The 15,432-nt window shown below is 41.4% G+C and overlaps 1 protein-coding gene across 2 annotated transcripts in view; it reads right to left on the reverse strand.

Annotated features, from left to right (window-relative positions):
- The window catches only part of KDM4B (lysine demethylase 4B), a 78,936-nt gene that overhangs the window by 27,623 nt on the left and 35,881 nt on the right, over positions 1–15,432 (reverse strand). Inside the window, exons 8-10 of one of the 2 annotated variants that reach the window (XM_059832018.1) lie at positions 6,539–6,735; positions 6,032–6,064; positions 1,753–1,925 (exon numbers count right to left, since the gene is read on the reverse strand). In XM_059832018.1, the coding sequence (XP_059688001.1) occupies positions 1,753–1,925; positions 6,032–6,064; positions 6,539–6,735 (403 nt within the window). Of the gene's footprint in view, positions 1–1,746; positions 1,926–6,031; positions 6,065–6,538; positions 6,736–15,432 lie in introns of both variants that reach the window. The other variant, XM_059832019.1, reaches the window with a different exon arrangement.

Here is a 15,432-nt window from a genome sequence, read left to right on the forward strand (position 1 = left end):
AGAATAAGATCTACTTTGAAATTAGCAATGATTTCTCTGAAATCTCATTCTTCCTCCTTCTCAAGGTCATCTTTTCTGGTGTAAGTAGAAAATCAAGCCAAATTAAAACCACAGGAAAAGAAAAAGAAAGTGAAGGAGGGGGGGAGCTAAATTGCCATGAGCAGGGCCATGCAAACAGATGCTATTTTCTTTTTCAAGATGAAACTGTAAGACACTTGTGAGAGGTAATGCAGACAGTAGGATGTAGAAAACTAGAGAATTCAGTGCTATTGAATTGCTATATTGCATTAAGAAGCTTGTATATTTGCTAACAGCCACACTGAGCACTACACCCCTCAGAAACTGCAAAGCAAATAGTCCAGTTCTAAGTGACGCTTTCTGCAATGGTGCTGAAAATAAGCTTCTCCCTCCTGTGCTAATAGTTAAAGAGCTCTTAACATGCAGTCTAAGTGTATGATTTGGAACCTATTCGGCCAGAACAGAGTTTTTATTGTTCCTCTGCTGTTCTAAGGATTTCGGATCTGTCCTTGTCACTTATCTCTTTTCTCCGACGGGATATCAGCATTTTCGGGCCATTTATTACAAGCATCAACTGTTTAAACTTGTACAAGAGCTAAGAGCGTACAATTTAACACACTGCTGACACTTTCAAGCTTAGGGCAATAGGAACTGACTATCTGCACTGTGCTACTCCCGCTCTGTACAACAATGATTTTCAAACTCCTCATTTCCCGTGAAAAGAGAAAATACACCGTCTAGCTAAGAGACTCTGGAACCGAACAAAGACCTCAATTCTTTTCCCAGAGCTTCCACAGATTTCCTTTAAGATCACAATCAAGGTTCTCTAAACAGTTTGCAGCATCAGTTTTCTCCAAATGCTAAACAAATATCTCCAAATGCTAAACAAATAATGGATATATACAATCTATGAAAATGATTTCACTAGTGTTTATGAAATGCTCGAGAGTGCCTCAAAGAGAGAGCGCATCATAGATACATTAACTACTTAACCACACACATTGGGGGGAAAAAAAAAAAAGCAGCTTACTCCCAGCAAGAATTGCAACCTTTCATAAACAGCCAAGGAAAAAAAGAAAGTATCACAATAAAAGCCACCAGCAACATGGCTGAGGTCAGGCCTTTGGACTATCCATATGCAGAAGAAATCATAAAGGACTGGGAGTTGTCACGGGCTGGTATTAACTTCAGCCATGCAACGAAAGCCGAAAAGCTTCCCTCCTACAGCTAGACTTGAAGAAAACCAAACGTGCAACTTGCACGCGTGCAGCAGCTGTGGATCCCGCACAACCTAAGGCTGACTTTATTCACAGCCTCTGCAAGAAATGGGGAAGAAGGGAGGGAAAGGGGAGGAGATTAATTGCACAAGGGAGTGCACAAATCATTCCTTTTCAGAGAGGGACACAAAATATATTTATTTGTTTCTCTATGAAATATTTAAAAATATTCCTCCCCTAATATATATTTTTACAAACCTGTAATAGTTTTGGCAGAAATTTCAAGCCCTGCCAAGAAAGCTATTTGGACTGAATCCTTAAAGAGGGGGAAAAATCAATTGCTGCTGTAAATGATGGTGTATTTCAGTGAGCATAGATTTAATATTGGGAAAGACTCCACTGATATTTCAACAGAAATAAACAACAGCAGACAAGTTATTTACAAATGTGTTTTAGAGAGATAGCTTGCCCCAGTGCGTCACTGAAGTGATCTGCCATCAGTGAGCAGGGCCCTCACCTTCTGCTCCCTCAATCACTTTGCTTCTCTCCTCTTCCTCTAGATCTGGCCCTCTTTTCAGCTCCTCTTTTACTTTCACATCTTCCAAGGCAGTTTCAATAGCCATGACATCCCCAAGAGACTTCTGATCCTCTGTTTTATGTCTTCTGGGTTGACTTCTTTTTCTGTGAGACCTAGAAGTACAGAAGTGTGATTTGACATAAAAGAACAGCCTTCAATATATAAAACGATCACTGACTTAAAAAGCTGAAAACAAAACAAAAGGATCTTCTTTGGAGAGAAAACACAAGGTAGCTAACAATAGCTACAGGGCAAAACAGATATCTGAAAGGAAACAGATGAACCTTGCATAACACAACATTTAAGATCCATTCAGAGCAGCCATTAATTGTCCGGGTTTCTTGAAGAGCTTTTTCCCACCATTACTAATGTAAGCTCACAAGCTGCAGTTAAAATGACTTTAATTGTATTTTAAATCTATTTTGCTTGTATTTCAAAATACAGATGAAAACTTGTTATAAATCCTCCTTTCATCCTCTGCCTCCGCTCCATCATTTCTTTTCATTCTGTACATGCTCCCCTTTGGCAAACTGCTGGAAGTCTGCACAGCATCATCTTCCCTCTCCGAAACATTACCCAGCACTGCCAGTTTCTAAAAACATAGTATAATGAATGCTTATAGCATAATCAATAGGCAGTCTATGATTTTTCACTGGTATAATTCACAGGGTCCAAGGCCTACGAAGAAGTCTGACTAAAAAAAGTGCATATTAGTATGATCAGACTACTACTAACAAGCCAATAGCAATGCTGCTCTTTCTGAAGAGTCAACGCCACTAAGACAAAGAGATTACAGTAGCCACAATGCAAAGAAAAATGCAAATTCAGAAGTCACGATAATGTATTTTGGTTAGGAACTGTATTAGAAGCCAAGCACCCACACAGCCGCTCGCTCACTCCCCACCTCCCCAGTGGGACAGGGAGGAAAAACAGGAGGAACAAGAGCCAGAAAACTTGTAGGTCAAGACAAAGACAGTTTAATAGGTGAAGGAAAGAGGAAAGAATAAAAATAGAAAGAAACACACAAAGGAAATCCACTCACCATCTCCCACAGGCAAACCAATGCCCAGCCAGCCTCCAAACAACGGCCACCTTCGAAGCCAACCCCCCCTTCTTCCTTCCTCTACCCCAGTTTTTATTGCCCAGTGTAACGTTTTATGGTATAGACTATCCCTTTGGCCACTTCGGGTCAGCTGTCCCAGCCGTGTCCCCTCCCAGCCTCCCGCCCACCCCAGCCTACTCACTGGGCAGGGGGCAGAGTGGGAAAAAGATAAAGCCTTGACACTGCGCAAGCACCCTTCAGCAACAGTCAAAACATGGGTGCCGCACCAGCACTGTCGTAGCCACAAATCCCAAACACAGCCCCGTGGGCTGCTAGGAAGGAAGTTAACTCCATCCCAGCCAGACCCAGTACAATTTTTTTTACGGGATCCATCAAATAGCTGCTTGAATGTTGGGTTTAAGTCTACCAAGCTCCCTTTGTCGAAAGAGACTGATTCAGAGACCTGCAATTTTTACACCATTTTTAGCACATAGAGATTATTTTTGAAAGCAGCATCTTCCATATGGCCTCCCTGTCCCAGGCCCTTGCATCTACCATCACGTAACAAACTGTAAAACACAATCACACTGCATCCATCGGCCCAAAACTCTAGAAAAGCCGAAATTCAGCTTCCCTTCCTCAGAACCCAGAAACTCAGCTGCTAATTAGATTTGGAGTACAATCAAGTAACCAACAAAGGAGGAAGAAAAAAATTCAACCTGAGATGAATGATTAATAGAAAAGAAAGTTGATCTATGTGCACAGTAATCTATAATTGCTAGACTCTAACCATATGGTAGCCCTCCAAATATAGATGTTAACTTCACACCTGCAAGACACTCATTAGCAGGAACACACAGCTGAACCCAGAAGGATCAACTTTTCTCTTCTACGTATTCTAAGTACGCACCACCTTCTCTGTGGGGGAAAGCAAGGTGGGAGGGGGAGATAAACCTGTAAGACTTTTCCATTGCAGCTGGAACTTTCCAGAGTTGGTGAAGAAAGCACTGGAGTAGAATCAAGTGTTACAAGCTATTTTTAGTAAGGTGTGTGTTTTATGCCTGTGGTGTAGAAATGCCAGGCAAAAATTAAATCACAAAGCTTTATACTCAGAGTAGATAAAAACGATCTTTTTGCAGCACTCTTCTCACTCCAAAGTTGTGGGAAAATGAAGAGAGGCAGAAAGCACTTCATTTAAAGAAACTGTGCCTCCAGAACCACAAGGTGAAGGCTGTACCTTTCCAGAAGTGAAGATGTTCTGTATCTGACACAACTCACATACCAGAAATGGGCTTTTTGTGGACTAGGCTAAAACACTCTCTCACTGAAGCCATAAAGTAAACAAAGTTGAGTTTTTCAAGGTAACTAAGTATGAATGACCTCAAAGAAGAAATAACATATCTCTCTGCAGAGTTTAAAAGCTACCTTTTCCAAGAGAGTTGGCAAAAAAAGCAGCATTTGTACTCTTTGAAGAACAGACCACAAAGTGACTTAAATTAAGCAGATACAACTGTGAAAAGGTTTGGGCAGAGGTGAATCCCATTCTTCCAGCAAAGTCCATCCTGCTGAGAAAAGTCAGTCTTCAAGTAAAATTATGTCTTTCCGAGACATAAGCATAGGAGAGAGACTACTGCTAAGCTGTATTCAACAGCTTCAAAACTGTTTCAGGATAATACTGAAATAATCTAGGAACAATGAATAGATAAGAGGAGAAAAAAAAGGTACCTGGATATTTTGCAATAGCTCAGGGTAGGAGAGAGGCTTCTCTTCTAAGCAATAAGCTCAAAGAGGGAAAATAATCCTTGGTGTTCGTCTAGTACCTTACAGTATGCAAACTTTACAAATATCTAAGTAACCCTTAATAGCCATAGGCAGTAAAGCAATTCCCAATTTCCAGCTGTGGAAGAAAAAGATCCAGGGACCCAGTGGAGTTCAGTCATTGCCCATAGAGCATGAATCGCAGCTTCTGACTCTCAGACTACACTGCTTTTCCTGAAGCTCACTATAGAAGGAATAGCTAAAAACGTTTTAGAAATATAACCACTGGAGTGGAGCAATGTTGCAGATGTCAGTTATCGGCCAAATGCCCTATTTATTATGTCTTTTGGAGCATGGATTTAATGGGGAACACACTATCCCATTTCAGCATTTGTGAAATAATGGACAAATCATTTCACGTAGAAAAGGCAAGACACAGGATCACCAGTCCAAAGCAACACCAGGTGACTGAAAACTCCTGGAAGACAATAAAGACCAGTACTAGAGAAAGAGAGACATTCTTACTAGTATGTTACCTTTTTCTTTGCTGGAATGCCCAAATACATCCGCTATCATGAAATTATTAGGTCAATAGTTATTAAACTGTTACTCAAAGTCCCTATCAAAGATGGCCCCAGAAACCTAAAACCTATTTAAAGCTTTTTTCCTGGATTTCAAAGAAGTGATATTGGAACTGAAATTACAAGCAGAATATTACATCTGGATGATGTGGTACAAATTCCAGAGACTCCCAACACTCCCACCAGAAATTCAACAAATACTAGATGAGAGCAGAAAGAAGTAAGCTTTGTGTGCTACGCTGCAAGCACTTTGGGTAACAGGAAGAGCAGAAACGAGAACGATGTAAAAAAAAAAAAAAGGTAAGGGAGCATATGGAGGGCACACACTCTAGATCTGAGTACCCTCAGATTAAAGCCCTATGATAATTCCATTTCCTAGAATATAGAGTCTCATTCTCCAAGCAAGCTTGATGAGGAAGGAAAGTTCTCCCATTGGCAGCCCATGTCTAACACACTCTAGTTCAATTCCACCTTCTGAGACAGCAGCAGCGTTTTATTAACTACCTGCTTCGGTGACCAGTTAGCTTTATCCACAACCAGTTAACCATTACACATCACCACTAATTCAGTAGATTAACTGCACACTCAAGAATGGGAAACCAAAACAGGCATGAGGTAGCTGAGGTTCTCTAATGACGCAAGAGGAGAGCTCAGAAAACTACACAAAACCAAGATGAAGTCTGAAAAACCTCAGTGCCCAAGGATGTTCTGTGCCTTTTCAAGGAAGCAGACATGAAAAAACTAACTGAAAAAGGGAAACACTTTCAGAGTTACTATTTTAAGAAACTTGACAGGAAAAAGAATGAAGTCATTTAAGTTGATGAGGGAAGTCACATACCGGTGTTTGTTGTCCTCTTCCTCATCTCCTATCCTATAAAGCAAGATTCCAACAGGAAAAGGTTAGCATGCCAAATTTTCAATTCAAGCATGCTGTAACACACAAAAACCACAAACTTGTAGAAAATTAATACAGAGATCAAAGGAAGCACAGAAAGGCATGCATAAAATCCCTTTGGCAATTGATGGCATTTTTTCCCTCCTGCTGTCTGATAAGTGAAGCTATAAATGTTTACTATAGATTTTTTTTGTCTTCCAGGATAAGAGATGAGATGTGAAGGGGCACACAGCGTCCTACTTTCAGAAAACACGTGCTTCTATAACATTTAAGGAAACAGAACAACGAGGGAGCACAATACCCAAGAAAAATTACAAGAGGAAGTGTTTTAAAAAAAAAAAGTTCAAACTATCCCAAAATAAGAATTATAGTGCTTAAAATCTTAACAATTAAAATCACACACAGTGCTCAGACACAACTTTTTTTTTTTTTCTTTTTTCCCCTCTTTACCTGCGAAGCAATTTAGCCTTCAACTCTGCCTTCGTCTCATTCCAGGCATCCAGTTCTGGGCTAGTCAGAGCTGTGGGTTTCATATGGTCCAGGACAGCAATGTCTTTTCCTTGTTTCCATAAATCGTAACGTTCTGGTTGCAGAATCCTCACAAAGACGTCCATCGAAATCTTCACCATGTCTTTGCGGCAAGTACACTGCAAGAGATATCCAGACATCAACACCACGTCAGATCAGAGGAACGTCTTCTTTTCTCATCAGCTGAGTTTGCCTTTCTCCAGAGGCAAACTAACACTCCACCCGCTTTGTCTGTAAGGCCTGTGGTGGGTTACTGGGGTGGGTCAATGCTAGGAATCACACTGATGTATACGTGGGTATTTCAGCTTAATGGAAAGCATTGACTCTACCTGCCCTTGGCAAAACCAGAGACAGCACAAGCTGCCACACTCTCGAAGGGTAGTTGAAGATACTGTTCCCGAGAATCTTCTTCTCCCTCTAAGCCCACCAACCAAGCCAGAACTTTCTGGTGACTGACACCCAGTATACTACTCATCTACTGTCTTACAGTCATTAGACAGTAATAACTTTGGCCGATGTTGACCAGGTCTGAGTCTGATCTCAAACCTATGTTCCGCCCATTAGCCAGTCTCTGGTGGAGCCTCTCAGGCTGAAAAGAGATTATTAATATCACTTCATAACTGAAAAAAAGCCTCAAAGGAACAAAAGACTAACCTAGTGAACAAGGCAGTTAAACTTCACAATTATACATCATGACATTGCACATAAATCCTTCACAAGACTGTAGAGAAATAAAAAAGGCTACAACAATAACTACACTCTGCATCTAAACCACATACGCCTAAGCCAAAGAAAATGTGCATTATTCATTTCAACTAGCATATGCTCATGAAAATTAACCTCTGGAATTACACCCTTGCCATTGTACGTGCCAAAACAAAGACTACTTACAGGCGTTTGTACTTGGATATCCATTTGCTCTGATGAAGCACAGAATTAACAGACCGAGGGTAGCAAGGGGATTCTCACCCAGGACACAGATACCAGACTGAATGAGCATCTAGTCTTTATCAACTTTGAACTCAAAAGGAAGTACAGGATTGAAAAGGACACAGCAACACACCAACACCCGCATGCCTCCTGGGGGCTGCAACTACAGCTTTGCTGTTGTGTGTGAAAAGTTGAGCCCCCTTTTAGTTCCGCTCTAAGGTGCAAAGCTTTGCTTGGTATGCGCTTGCACTAAATTGCTTTTCAACTTCGAGTTGAGGATGAGGTAATTATAGCCACTTTGCAGTATTTGGGGTTTTTTAAAGCTGTTTCACTCTCGCTCCACACCTTTTCAAAACTGTTCTATCCTTTCTTTTAGCAGAAAGGCATGAAATTAAACTTGCTTCTCCCCTTTCTTCTTTCATTTTTCACTCCCATTATTAAAAGATTTATGGCCGTAGTTAAGAAGCCACTGAGAGAGAGAGAGAAGAGAGTCTTTCCGTACAGTTCTCGGCTATCCCACTTCCCTCCCAACTCCTGTTTTTCATTTTGCAAAGACCGCTGGCTACCTTCTGCTGCTCTGACTGGGAGAGCGGTAATAACCCGAGTGCGCTGAGTGGGAAGGAGTATTTATGGACAGGCACTTTCAGGAAAACTCAATTCATTTAATGAAAAATAGCGCGGGACAGAAAGGCTGGAAATGCAATTTGGCCAAAGAATGGCAGGAACACAGATGGTACCCATGCTTCAAATTCCTGGCCAGGCAGAAGCTTCTCACCAGCACCTCCGTCAATACTGGCTTAAGGGATTTGTATTGAGCAGATTTTCAATCACTTTTCCTAAAGAAATTTTAAAAGCACCTGTGCGCTGCTACAAAGAGGAATACAGAAGAGCACCCCACAGCACATATCATCAATGAGCTACGGAGATTGACCTCCTCTGCCTTTACAAAGCATGAAAAATGGCTTAAAAGGGGAACAGTCCACTTTCTGATCCTAACCTGGAACCAACATGCTGCAGCACACAGATGTCAATTCCTTCAAATCAAGCGGAGTAAATCCTGAGTCAGACAGGTCTAAAGGTCTCAAGTACAGTTTCCAACCACCGTCAGCTTAAGAGTCTCACAAAAATGTAAAGTATACATAGATTATTGAGAATCCACATACTGAGCTATCTGGATGCTATTCAGACTGCTGTTCAGAGAAATGACGCTGTGGGCTGCAGTCTCCAGCGTATCGCAACGCCAGAAGCCCGCAGTAGCCAAGTTCCTTTCTTTACGCAAATCTAACATGATGTATGTTTATATTTCAATTTTAATTTAATTTTACTGCTTTCACACTAGTACATATGAATAATTTACAAAGCCTCTTTCCTTTGGGGCTTCTTCTGGACCATACAGTTATATTTCTTCAGCAGCTGCAGTTGTGTCACATTCATGTTCCCATAACGGCCAGGATATTTTTTCCATACCCTTCCCTCAGACCCAGCAGCGAGATCCTGCTTAATACAGCAGACGCTTCCAATACAACTGCAAAAGGGAACGTGCATGTGTGTGAGAGAGGTGGGAGAGGGAGGGGAATGGGGGAGATCAGAGGAGGAGACTGCGGGTAGAGAAGGGCAAGAAATTTCCTTTGCAATTAATTACCTGCTCCATTCCATTAGAGCAGTACAAAAATAGCAAGCTTGTGTTTCTCTGTCAATGATACCCATTTCCATGTATTGTCTCCACTTCCATATACACAGAGTCATATTTCTTTCAAAGTATTTAATTGTGGTCATAAATGCATGTATTTCCTAAGAGATATTATGCCTACAGCCCCCACCTCTGTCTCTCCCTATCCCGATTTCTGCAGAACATATCCTTCCATATTCCATTCCCCCCCCCAAATGCTAATACTTTCATATTCCGTCATTATTAAACTTTATAGAAAAAAAAATGAACATGCATACACTTAAACACCACCTCTAAGGAGAGATACGAAACCTCGTTTGCTTTATGTGATCCAAAACTGAACCATAAAGCCCCAATTCAGGTATTCACAGAACTCCTACATACCAGCAGACCTGTGAAAGATTTAAGAGGGATATGGTCACCCAAAGCACAGTCCATGACTAAATGGCAACATGAAGGATACGCCTGTCATGTCAAAATGGCAGGTGAGAAATTTAAGGAACTTTGAGATCTATTCAAATACCTTCCCGTTTCTCCTCTGTCATTCCCCGTTTGATAGCCAGACCACCACACCAAACTGCTCGGGAACAGCAAGGCTGTCAGAGCAACAGATCAAACAACAGAATATTCGTAACTCGGATCTTCAAGGACCGACTGCAAGTCCTGAAAATGGGGGTGGGAAAAACCAAAACAAAAATCCTAACAGTTTTAGGGTTTGCCTTTGGTTACAGGGGATCTGAGACCCAAAACAGCAACAAGACAAGAGGAGCTTCCATATTCACCAAACCTGCAGGAACTTCATTTGTTCCATCTTCTGAAGGTTTTTCCTAGCCTCATCCCTGCTTTTTCATAAGCCAACGGCTTTGCTACCCATACAGGATAAAAACATGCAAAGGCAACTTGCAATCTAAGCACATGCAAAAATACTATAAGGAAATGCACAGAGTGAAGCACTTCTCAAGCACAGAAAACCGACATTCTTCCTCTACTTATTATTTTATCTGCTGCTCAAAGTTGGGGACTGTGGTAAAACATCTGACCACACCAGGAACCATGTCTCATCAATTATAACTCAAAGACTGATAGTGGGAAATTTGTGGCTACTGAATGTGTAACTATTATCTTATTTGCTAGATTTTTTAAAATAAAAACACTAATAAATCTATATAAAATAACAGTCAAATAAAAAGACTGTCTCCTTGCAGTAATAAAATGAAATGATACATGAAAAAATGCAGCTTCATTCAACCTCAACCTTCAGCGTCATTTTTGTCAGGGTATTTCCCTCACTTCCCAGCTATTAACACTAAACTGAACCCCATCTGTTCCATAACATATATAAAGTTAATGTGAAATAACCCTTCTCCTTATGTAGAAATAGGCACAAAAATGATATATTTAAATTGGCACCTCTGGTTCTCTTGGAAAACCCCCTCACATTTAGATGAAATCAGGGCCCACTGCACAGTTGTTTAAGACTCAGCTAGCCTCCCACTTTGCCTTAATGGAAATTTAAGTGTAAGAAAACCCAACAGGCTCACAGTTTAAGTTCTTTCAGCTATTATGCCACTATTAAATGCCAGACCAAAATCTTTGCTTAAAGCTTTTGTATCTGTTTTTTCATAACAATGAAACCTAACAGCAAGTTATTGGGAAAGAAAGATGGTTACGTTCAAAAGGCAGCCAAGAAATTCTTGCTAATGCAGACAACACTCCTAAACTTCTCTCCATAAATTTCCAGGACACGGTATAAAGTTTCAGCTTTTGGGAGAGACACAAAGTCCTCCCAGTATAATACTCTTAAACAGCTATCCAATTTGTTATCGAATTACAGACGTGTTACTTGAGATCTAGTTAATACTCATCCAGTATGACCAAATAAACGAGTTTGGGCTCCAGTTTAATTTTCCTTCCACTCAGCCCAAAGCTACATTTCTACTCTGACCCCGCACAGCAACACTCTCACGGATAGCCAAGGTTTCCAAAGTGACAAAGGCACACAAATTGCAAGTATGTGCCTGAAAGATGAGTGGCAGGTATTCTACAAGTAAATGAGGAGTTAAACTTCGAGAAGGAGAAAAACCTAAAATGCATAGTCTGTGTTTTTAACGGTTGGTAGTTGAAAGCTCATGGGGAAGAAGATGAGTCTTGACCCCCTGTTTCTAGTGTAATTACCAGCATTGCCCTAAGTCTCAACAACAAACCAGTTCATTAGGAAACCCACTGGAAATCCTCTACAGAATTTCATAAACAAAACAATTAGGCAAAGATTTCCAAGGACTCCCCCTGGTCCCTGGCTGCAGGGCACGCTTTCTCCTTGTGTGCTTCCTTAGCTTGCTTCCGTAATGTTCCATGCGGATTTTAGCGGGTAGAAGAGCTGGGTAAGTGGCAAGCAGTGTTAGCTGGGGAGTCAGATTTACCCCACTCCGCTCCATTTGTAATAAGAGGATTCTGGTTCAAGATAGAATACAAAATGCTTTGTGACATGCTTTATTTTAGGCAAATAAAGCAATAACCCATCCCAACTGGCATCAGGCTTCTGCTGATATGTTACAAGGAGATTTCCCTTTTTTTTTTTTTGGCAAAACTATTTTGCAGCCTCTGCCATAATTCTTTTTTATCTGTCACTATTCTGTAGACTACACCTGTAAGGATGCCGACCACTCCCAAATCTATCTCAAATATAGGCAATCCTCATTCCTGCAAGAGGAATACAGCCACAGCTAAAGGTCAGTCGGAGGGAGGATCACCTGGGTGGGGTCCTGAGTAACATGTCTCAGATAAGGCTGAAAGGACAGACGATGAAATTCAGTGCTCTCAGCAGCGCTACAAGAAGGGGATTCAATGAAGTACCAGTTCCTTTCTGCCTTGACAGACTCATTCCAGTACAAGGGATAAACAAAACAGACTTTTATCCAGCGGTTATGATGTAGTCTATAGTGAACATCATTCTGAGGTTATCTCAAGGTGTTATTTCTTCCGCATCAGAAGACCTGCAGCTGGTGAAAGCAGCCTACCGCCGACCACTGTCGTTCGCAGAAAACATGTCATTTCAGCAGGTCAGCACCCTGTGTTCACACATTAAGCAAGCAGCGAGCATGAACTGATGTGGCTTGGCGAACATCTACAGCTCTGAACTGACAGACACACGAGACAATTCTTGCTAAGCGAGTAAAGTTATCCTTTTATCCTCCTGCTTGATCATCTGCTTTTTACTCATTCCTTTTAAAAAGAAAGCCTGTATTAGTGAAATACAGCTGAAAGTGCTGTATTACACACCTCTAAACCAAAAGATTAAGTAGTAAAATCCACCATTTTGCATCCCATGTACGACAACCACGATCTATAGGCAGTTTGTAGAAACATGAATAATTATGTTTGGTGGAATATGAAGTGTCGGTATCTAAAGCGACAACCCAAGATTTGCTTCTAGCACACTATCAAATTCTTTCCTCTGGTAATAACAGGTATTCTTCAGTAACATTTTTCAAAAGGATACAAAGCTGAAAATATGTATTTTTCCAACTCTGAATGCTACAACTTAGCATCAAGGGAGGGCTGATGTATAAATAAAGGAGGCAAGACGTTGTATATCAATCCTAAAGGAAACAGCAATCAAGACCCCTCTAAAACCGCATACTAAATGAAGCGCTTCTGCCTCTTTCCTGTAATAATCTAGACCCACCTGCATGTCTTTTCGAAGCAGTTAAGAGAGCCGGGTGAGTACAGAGCAGAAGCAAGATCCGAATCCTGATGACTGAGATTAGGAGGCACCCAGCTATGAGCCACCCCACGACAACCCTGAAACTGCTAACTGCTGCTATTGAACCAAGCTGGAAGAAAATTAGAAGCACGGCTATCAGGGAAGACAAATAATAAAGCAAAACGGAGTTAAAAAAAAATTAGAAGAGGCTCTTCATAAGTAATCTACTCTCACGGCACCCTAAAAAAAAGTGTGTTCTTCATGCACAAAGCGAAGAGGCAGAAGGGTAAAAACCATTGCCTTTCAGTACACTGAAGGAATTTCTGTGGAGGACATCAAAAAGGAAAGGTACCTGATGAGAAAGTGTCAATTCACAGCTACTTTACACTTTTACCCTGCCTTCCAGAGTTCTAACACCACCACTTCTGCAATTCTTGAACAGAATGCACTATTTAGTCATTAATTCTTAGGTGGACTGTAAGACTGCTCTTCCTTCTTCATATCCATGCCCCCACGTGTCACCCCTGAAGCCGTTCCAATGGAGCAACACCAGCTGCACAGGAAAGCACAACACTAAGGCAGCTTTTAAAAGGGATTTTTGATGGCCTTGCCATACTAGCATCCCCAAAGCCAGATGACCCTTAAGGCTCCGCTCTGACACGTGAATGATTGGGGCTGGTAGACTTTATCAGGGAGCCCTGTGTGACAGAGACGCTGAACGAATAAGCTGCAGGGAGCACATTCTTCACATCGCTATTTACTGGGGCCACAAAGCACGCCACAACCTCCACACTATAAATCACAGGGTTAGCGAGGCAGAGAGAGAATGGGAGACTGTGTCAACCCAGCAACATCAGGACTCCATGGGTTCGGGGCAGCTTTCCGCCCCAGAGATCCGGCAGTTTCCATCACAGGCTCCTGGAGAGTCACCCTGAGCTGGCAAAGTCATTACTAAGCAGCATTCAAAAAGTCAAGAACAGCATGCTTTACACCTTGTGGTAATTAAGCTAGAGCAAATTAGGCTGAGTAGCATAAATAGGCCTAGTCTATTTAAAAAAATCTGTTTAAAAAAAACAGATTCTCCCCAGTTCAGTGCTCTAAGGGTTACAGCAAACACCGAGCCGAGAGGGAGGAGAGCTGCCTGAAGTCATCAGGGCCCCCAGCTGCCTGCCCCGAGATAGAATTGTCCCACTTGCTGCGTGAATCAAGTCCTGAACAGTTTATAATTAAATTCTGGATTTTAAATTAGTCTCTCAGATGCCCCTTCTCAAGGGCAGGACACCCAGACGGGGCAGGCCAGGTACCTACTTAGCACCCATCCATCTGCACAGACATCAGTCGTTGGGTCCAGCGGCAGCCGGGCATCCCGAGGACTGAAATCCTGGGAACCTCCAGGGTGTATTTTTTCTGCTGACAGAAGTGTAAGTGTTCTTCCTTCATTAACAAAACTGATGACAAGCAACCTCCCAATCGGTACTTCAGAAGGGGATCTTGGAAGAGAGCTGATAAAACGAAGCTCCGAGACAGTTTCAGAAAAATAACCGTCTCCTTTACACCTGAGCATGAAAAACACTGTAAAAATTGCGCTTCATTGCACAGAATCAGTGCTTCGTGGAGAGTAAGGTATTAGGGATGTTTACAAATAACACAAAAAAACAAGCACAGAAAAGTCGGAAGATTTTGTACAAGAGCAATTTTTGAATCTGTCTTACAAAAATAAACTATGGAAACTATTTTCCATAATAGGTTTAAGTATTCTAAGCTTAAAAGGTCTAATTAGAGTCAGTTAAGGCACACATACAAAGTCCTGCAAAAATACAATTCTGATTTCCCTTATTTCAGAGACCAATTTTACAATATTACCAAACAGTTTCTGCAAAAACCTCGTAAGTTTTATTTTCTTGGAAAATAAGGACATCTTTTAAGAGAAAACCTACTAATATCTGAATAGTAAGAAGTAATCTTCAATTTTACAGTGAAAACTATATGCTAGGCAACTTTAAATCACAAATATTCCAAGTGTATATTTGAGATCCGTTATTCCAGTAGTATAACAAAAAAACCACGGCAGGTGAGGGTTCAGAAGCAATAAGCTATGTAAAAGACCATAGTCTGAGATTCAAAAGGCACCTCTCTTGAAGACGCCTTTATATATCAGTAAAATCCAAACAGAAGAGTCTTACTTGTCTTCCCCTTCTCCCCAGAGAAATGACTAAGCAGCAGAGCAGGACTGAACCACACTGCATGGAGGTCTGCATGGGAATATTGTGCAGGATGTGATGAAGGCTACTTATTTCAGAACATAAAATGTAGGATTTGGGAAGGAAGGGCAACTTGACCCCATTCTATACTGAGACAGATAATTCCAGCGCTGTCTCTGGAGTAAACAGGAGATAAAATGAAGGTATGAAAATGTCAACCGACAGTAACACAGACATTATCATCCAGGAGTGTCTGCTATTTATATAAGGAAAGTGCAAGAAATTGTTCCCCTCCCATCCACTTATTTCCAGT

Source organism: Gavia stellata, chromosome 32 (genome assembly GCF_030936135.1).
Source record: "Gavia stellata isolate bGavSte3 chromosome 32, bGavSte3.hap2, whole genome shotgun sequence".
In the NCBI taxonomy this organism is placed as follows: domain Eukaryota; kingdom Metazoa; phylum Chordata; class Aves; order Gaviiformes; family Gaviidae; genus Gavia; species Gavia stellata.